At 39.3% G+C, this 7787-nt stretch overlaps 1 protein-coding gene across 1 annotated transcript in view; it reads right to left on the reverse strand.

Moving 5' to 3' along the window:
* Positions 1-1156: 1156 nt before the first annotated feature.
* Positions 1157-7787, reverse strand: part of trim71 (tripartite motif containing 71, E3 ubiquitin protein ligase) — a 48735-nt gene continuing 42104 nt past the window's right edge. The window contains exon 8 of the mRNA XM_014021123.1: positions 1157-7389. Coding sequence (XP_013876577.1) covers positions 6817-7389 — 573 coding nt within the window. The 3' untranslated portion in view covers positions 1157-6816. The remainder of the gene's footprint in view (positions 7390-7787) is intronic.

The following is a 7787-nucleotide window of genomic DNA, read 5'->3' on the forward strand; positions in this document are numbered from 1 at the left end:
AAAAAAAAAAAAAACTGAACTTCCTCAGGTTTGATTTTAGCTGACCTTTAATTTATTTGATGACAGAAAAAAAAACAGTACTTCTGTTTGTCCACCAGGGGGTGATAGCAGCTCACTAAACATTTTAATGATCTCAAACTAGGCTTTGATAAGGACTGTTGCTGCTTAAAATAAAACGTATTTGATCAAATAAATTTTACAGCAAGCTCAGAAAGAGTGACTTTAATTTACCTCATTTTGATTTATTAAAGCAGTATCTGTAATCAGAAATAAAATCAGTTTTGAGACATCAACTAGAACAGCAGTTTTATTTTATTTTTAGTGATGAGCTTTGGAAAAGGAATGTGACTCAGTTCATGTGTAAACTTTATATACGAGTGTGGGGAATGCTTTTAGATACAACTAGCTGTACTTGATTAGATTAGAAAAGGCCTTGGTGATTCATCAACGATTGCTTCCCCTCAACTCCACGTGAAGATAACTCAGAGTTGACTGGATCAACTCAACATCTCACCAGAAGCCTAAAAGATTTTTTTAATCACTAGTTTGACCTGAAAAGTAAAAAAAAAGAATCTCAACTTTTACTTCCTGCATGACACACTGACCCGTTTCATTTACCATATTTATTCATGTATAATACGATCGAGTATAATACGATCATTTTTTAGATTAAAAAGCATAACAAATCTAATCCCTACACACACACACTTTATGGATAATTTTTAGGGTTARATTTCTAGTATTATACATGAATAAATACAGTATTTATTGATTTAACCCAGACTAAAAATCAAGTCGTGCAACCGGACTCACTCCGCTGACCTTTGTAACGGATTTCCACTCAGCCCGAGGTGGAGGCAGTGGCAAAAAAGCAACAATGTTTTGACCTAAAATTGGGACAGAGGCCCTCGCTTCCATCCCCCAATGAAACCAGAGACTGTCCGAACCAGTTCTTAAACTAAGACGGGGCGTGTCCCTGCGTCTTCAGCAGGGTTTTTGTTGGCCATCGTTCGGCGCACTCGAACTGTCAGGGGGGAAAATGAAGAGGACTCTGCACAGACGATGCTACGGCTTGTAAATGCAGGTTTCCTTCAACTAGATTAGATCTGCAATACAATCCGAACACGTGGTTTTGTAGCCTGAAAGCAAAACTCGGTTTGAAGTCAGAGAAAAACAACTTTATTTAGGCGTAAACAAAAGAAGAAAAACAAAACAAAAAGAACTGCATAGGAAATGTTTAAAGTCCGCAGAGTGCAGAGAGAGCAGCACGTGGTCAATATATTATAGTCTCCGCTGCCTTATTTAGACTTCAGACCTGATTTCTGCACATCCATTCAGCCCAGCGTGTGTTTTAAGAGGGCGTGTCGACACAGACACACAGACACACACACACACACACACAAACACACAGGTTAAACTGATAATCCCACGCACACACAGAGCGGTTTGGATAAACAAACATCAGCAGCACCATCTAAACTCAGCGGACCACGCGGGCTCGCCCTGCCTCTTGGACTGAGAGGCGGATACATTCAGTGGATGTCTGCGCAGATAACGCAGACGCACAAAACACACAGCTCGCCGCACGGCCCACCAGCTGCCGGGGGGTGGGGGCATTACTCTGTTGGACTTTGTGGATCCCCGTCCCGTCCCGTCAGCCGGTGGGAGCAGGCGGGCACAAACAAGAACTCGCTCATCCCTTTTCTTCACAAAAATACATTCTAAAAGGGCCGACGAGCACCAAGTGGTGTGAAGCGTTTGTACTTTTTTTTTGTAAGAGAAATATTTTTTAAAAGTAAGCAAAAAACAAAAAAGAAGATAAATTGGGGAAAACTAATCAAACTAATTTTAAATTTTATAAATTGTTTTTTTATATTTAAATGGACACAAAGGAATCAAACTAGTACTGAGGGGTCATTTAGAGGGAACTACTTTTTCACTACGGGACACTTTTTTTATCAATGAGACGCCTGCAGCACACAGCTGCTAGAACAACCTGAGTTTTGTTTTGAGGGGTTTTTTTTTCTTCCTAAATTTTTTTTCCTAAACCATTTTTTCTTTTTCCATTTTTGTCTTTTAGAGTTTACAATCATTTAAAAAGGAGGTCTATGACCTTGCAAATGTCTTCTGGTGCAGCTGTACGATTCTTCTCTCTTAAAGACCTAAAAAGCTCAGGAACAAATCGGCGTGCAGGAGCCAGATTCAGCTGAACGCAGCAGTCTTAATCTCACAACTTAAACCTGAAGAGTTCCTAATATTGGGTCCGACACACCAATAACCACGTGGCAGATTTATTTTAGAACATTTAGATGCTCATTAGAGGTAAGTAAATGAATTTAAACTCTAATAATGAACTCTTTAGTCTCTCTGGGATTGAAGAATCGCCGGCTGAACAGGTTGTGCTCTGCAGAGCCTCAAGACAACAGGAAATACAATCGCAAAGGTCTAACGTTAATTCAATCCAACAAATCATTAGCGCACATTTACACATCTTTGGGTATATATTTTGGAAAAAAAAAAACAAAACAACACCCCCAACAATCAGCTACCCACCCTATCCGAGTCCTTTGCCACCTATCTGCGTGACATCAGTATAATACAAGGAACTTTTAAAGCATGCAACAAATGAAATACAAAGAAAAGTTTAAAATACATTATTTTCCTCTTTAAGAGTGAAGACCTAAGGATCTTAAAGATAGAATTCTGCAATCTTAATAATAAAAAAAAAAGGTAAAAGAAAAAACAACAACCTGACGCAACCTTGAGTGAACATCTGAGTAATACTGAAAATCTAAAACAATCTTATTGGTTGAAACAAGGTGTGTTCAAAGCAGCAGGATCTGTGGACTCAAACCGGCTCCACGTGTTGAAGAGATGTTTCATGATCCCTTAAACCACTAATAAACAAAAAGCAACGGAAGGCCAGAGGGCCTGAAGTGGTCCGTCGGCCATCTTAAATCGAACATCTACATCTACAAAAATTAATAAAACTGAAATAAATAATGAAAACCAGGTGTTTAGTCAACCACTGGTTGAAACAATCCTCTGCAGAGTCTTTAAAGTCAGTCAGCTGATAGGTGCTGTTTAATATTCACTGTTTTATTTTAGCCAAACATGGTACAAATATATAAAAAACAAACCTGATATTTGACTGATAGTAAACGTGAGCCATCACATCAAACAGGATTAAATAAGTAGTGTAATGAGAGGTAGATGTAGAGCAGTTGTTGAGAGATTAGTGATAACGGTATTTTGTAAAATAATAATAATTCTTTAGGGAAATGTCTGAAACATAATCCTGAAAAAGCTTTGAAGCTTCTTCTCTGAGCAGGACCAAAAGAAACGATGATTTTGAGCAGAAAAGTCCTAATTTTAGCTGCTTTCTCTAATGAAGCTACTTTTCAATACCAACATAATCCAAATATGGTTTGAGGTTTCCCGTTTCAAATGACATGAAGAAATCCTCATTAGAACAAGTTAAAAATCAGATTTAGACAGATTTTTCAGGAGTTATCCTGATTAGAGAGACAAATCCAGTCGTGTTGCTTGAACTGCTCATATCAAGATTAAAAAGCCAGGAATCTGAAATGTGCTTACCTTAGTTTGACCAGATATAACTTAATCCCTGATGTGATGTGCCACATACATTTAAAGTATTTTAGAGGAAATGCAACAAATTGTAGCTTCACATTGTGTGAAAGACAGCAATTATTACTTTGTTTTATTGTTTGCAGATGATGTGGTGTATGGCAGAAACAGGAGGCGCACTGTGTCCATGTTTCATTTTAAATCTAGACCCTTTGATTACATTAACGGAATCAAAATGGCTCTCTAGAAAAAATAACTGAGTTTTGAGATGGCAATAAAATAAATTCTGCCATCTGTGTTCAGAGTAGTGGTTAGTCTGGTTTACTTGTCAGTGATTGTAATCAAATAGTACTTATTACAGCCTTACTTTAAAAAAATCATGAAACATCCCTTTAAACGTGAAACCAGTTCGCTGTCACACATTAGGCGCAATCCTCTGTTTGTTGAAACCAGTCAGAATTGTTGAGTTTGACCTCGTTCCAACGTCATCCACAACCAACACCAAGCATCCCAAAATTCACAAAGAAAAACTGATTCATTGTGCTGAAATTAGAGGTAACTTGTGTTACATGGCGGATACTTTAAGTTGTTACTTATCAAAAAGAGGCCACTTTCCTCTAACCCCTCACCCCTGGTGCACAGTGACAAAGTACATGTGGAACCTGCATGTTCGTCGTCGTCGTCATGAGGTAAAGACAAACAGGGCCCAGCCCTCTTAAGTGCATCCAATCAGAGGGAGAGGATTTATCCTCGCCTGCTCTGATTTAACATCTATGATATAATGGTCCAGTGACACTTTTTCCATCTACAAGCGTGGTCCAAACGCCAATCCAGTTTGGCACAGAACTCTCACAGATCAATTTGGCACAATGCTCTTATGAGAAATATTTGTTTTTTTGGTGATAAAAGGCATAATTAACCAGGCAGTTTACAGTAGATTCAACAGAGCAAACGCTGCTTAAATACCTGCAATACAGAGCAATAATGGCCATCATACAAAACTATTGACTCAAAACAGTACCATGATCTTTGGTCCTTGTGCTGCAAGACATGTGCTGTACTGTGAAACGAGAAGATATTTATGATGTAAAAACATTCTATGCTTACATACGAGTAAAACAAGTTGAGGTATTTAAATGTTTAAATGCACAGTAGCTATTAAAGATAAATATGAGGTATTCAGAAGTTGAGGTACACAAAAAAAAAAACGAGGTAAAACAGCGGTTGAGGTGAAGGATATCTGAGATATGAGGATGGAAATCCATCATCTCAGAGGTGAGAGTCAGTGAATATCTTCAGACGTTTTTCTTTTAAGCTTTAAAAAAGTGTCTAATAATTAAACTGTTGAGTGTTTCTGAAGGAGATCCAACCCCTCCTTGATTTTTTCACCATTATAAAAAGGTATCTACTGCTCGAGGGGAGGATGATTTTTCAAGTTACAAATTGATTGAACTATGGCTTCATTGGATGAGACAACACATGAGGAGAAAGGGTTTCTCTTTGGTTCCGGGATGAGAAGAATCTACTTTCTATATTTGCTCTCACAGCTGGGGGGCGGGGCTTGTTCTCAGCGATAAGTCCGAGAACTTCGTTCTTCAACGCCTAATGCAGACAGTGCGATGAACTCAACTCCACGAGTTGTTGGGAGCTTCAGGTTTGTCGTCAATCAAGATAAACAAAAAGAGGTTAATGGGGGATTTTAAATTTTTGAACTGCCAAATTTACAGTCGGCTGTTGTGCAGAAATTCTAACTTTGGTTGACTCTAGTAGTTGGTCTGTAGACCTCCATCTTTAGAGGAATCTGTCTACTAACGCGCAATCTGGAGACGTTTCCTTAACTCCAAGCATAAATAAATAGAGCAGGGCGATGTGATGGCGCCCCCTCGTTGGACTGCACTAAGCCCCTGACCCTAGGAGCCAGGGCTGTGGCTTTCAACCACAATCTAAATCTAAGAGATTGTTATGTTAGGCCTTTCATTTGATGTCGTCATTGTCCTCTGGACGGCCAAATTACGTGTCTACTTCTGAGGCTTTTGTCAAACAGCATGCCTTCTTTAAAAGGTGTTCTATATATAACGCTTTTTAACATGACTAATAGATTTCAAAGGATTCAACTCCTAAATCTTTTTGTGGGTCCTCTCTTGTTTGGAGAAAACAATGCTTTCTTTGCATATTATTTATCGTTTACATCAACAACTGGACATACATTTTATTTATTTATTTTTTTACACAAGTTTATTCAGCCTTTGATATATATTTAGGGGTTAGGCGAGTATTTTTAAACAGATCATGTTAGAGCTGATTTTCTTAACCTTATATCTATACTCATCAATAAATTGATCAAATCAACGTTAGCCAGTAGACTGAAAATCACTGATCATTTCAAATCAGTCCTAGGATGACCTGAGCTAATTTTGATTCCAACGAGTTTGGCTTTGCACAGTCGTGCTCGGCTACCATGACATGTCATCATTCGCAAAAGTTAAATAGAGAAATGGTCGATCTATCTAAGGGTAGGGGGGAAGAAAATTGACTATTCTAAAAGCAGGAAAAGGACAGAACTGAACCCTCGTTTCGCTCCGAGCGAAGCCCTCTGATCAGAATCAATCACGCAGCCTCTGCAGCGGTCTGAGTATTGTCCCAGCAACAACATTCAAGGAGCTTCACTTTAACTCATATCTGAAAAAACAAAAAAACAAAACAACGCACAGCAAGAATTCTATTAATCCTGTGCAAATATCAACCCACAAATCTATTATTTTTTTTGTCTCTTAAATAAAGTATAGAGGTAGACTTTCTTTGTAAAACTTCACGGACTAAAACCTCTGCTCAATGACTATGAGTACATTCACAAAGAGCTAAATGAGGTAGGTGTGGAGCAGAGGGTACAAGATTTCAAGAAGTGAGAAATTCCCTGAGATGTATATTAAAAACAAGGGTGACAGAGAGAACTGAGAGCAGCTGAAAGTCTTTTTTTTAACCAACAATCAATTTGAAAAGGTCCCCATTTGTTGTATTTACTACAGGTAAAGGCTTCAGTGAAAAGTGTGGAGCATTAAAAATAATAAATTGTTTCCTCTCAGCATCTTCTCAGTCCTCCCTGAAATCCCTTTCTGTTGATTGATTCTCTCGCCTCCATTTCCTTCATTGTGAAAAACAAAACAAAACAAAACAAAAAAAAACTGCAAAAAGGTCAAACAGAGGGAGAGAATGCAAAAATAGATTTTTCTAGAACTTGAGGATGCGGTTGTTCCCAAAGTCAACAACCACGATGACGCCATCAGGCGTCACAGCCACGCCAGAGGGGCGGTCCATCTGTCCATAGCCGCTCCCCTGCGTGCCAAATTTGCATAAAAAGTTCCCGTTGGGTTCGAATATTTGGATCCTGTGGTTGCGGGAATCGGCCACGATGATGCGGTTCTCCTGGTCCACGGCAACACCCTGCGGCCGCAGAAACTGCCCGTTCCCGGTCCCCTCCGAGCCCAGGAAGCGAGCCGACTGGCAGTCTGGCTGGATCACCAGGAGCCGGTGGTTGTTGAAGTCCGTCACGACCAGGTGGTCCTCATGGTTAAAGGCTACTCCCCTGGGGGAGTCGAAGTGTTTCCATAGAGCCCCCTCAAAGCCGTACTTGTTGAGGAAGGAGCCGTCGGGAGCGAAAAGCTGCACACGGTGGTTCCTGGTGTCCGAGACCAAGATCTTGCCTTCAGAGTTGACAGCCACATCCCAGGGATAGTTGAACTGCCCATTCTTGGTGCCCTTTTCCCCAAACTTCAGCAGAAACTGGCCCTCAAAAGTAAACACCTGTCAGATAAAGCAAATGTTTTACAGCTCAGCATGTTTACACGTGGAGTCAGAGAAGAGTAATCATCAGGAGCGACACATTTACCAACGTAAATATACGTCATTCAGAAGAAAACCTAACTTTTGGAACGCAGACAATTTTGGAGCAACGTTCAATGTTTCAAATTATACAAGTCCTTCTCAAAAAATTAGCATATTGTGATAAAGTTCATTATTTTCTGTAATGTACTGATAAACATTAAACTTTCATATATTTTAGATTCATTGCACACCAACTGAAGTAGTCCAAGCCTTTTCTTGTTTTAATATTGATGATTTTGGCAAAAAAAGTAAAGAAAACCAAAAATCCCTATCTCAAAATTAGCATATTGTGATAAAGTTCATTATTTTCTGTAATG

This window comes from Austrofundulus limnaeus, unplaced genomic scaffold (assembly GCF_001266775.1).
Source record: "Austrofundulus limnaeus strain Quisiro unplaced genomic scaffold, Austrofundulus_limnaeus-1.0 Scaffold278, whole genome shotgun sequence".
NCBI classification, from domain to species: domain Eukaryota; kingdom Metazoa; phylum Chordata; class Actinopteri; order Cyprinodontiformes; family Rivulidae; genus Austrofundulus; species Austrofundulus limnaeus.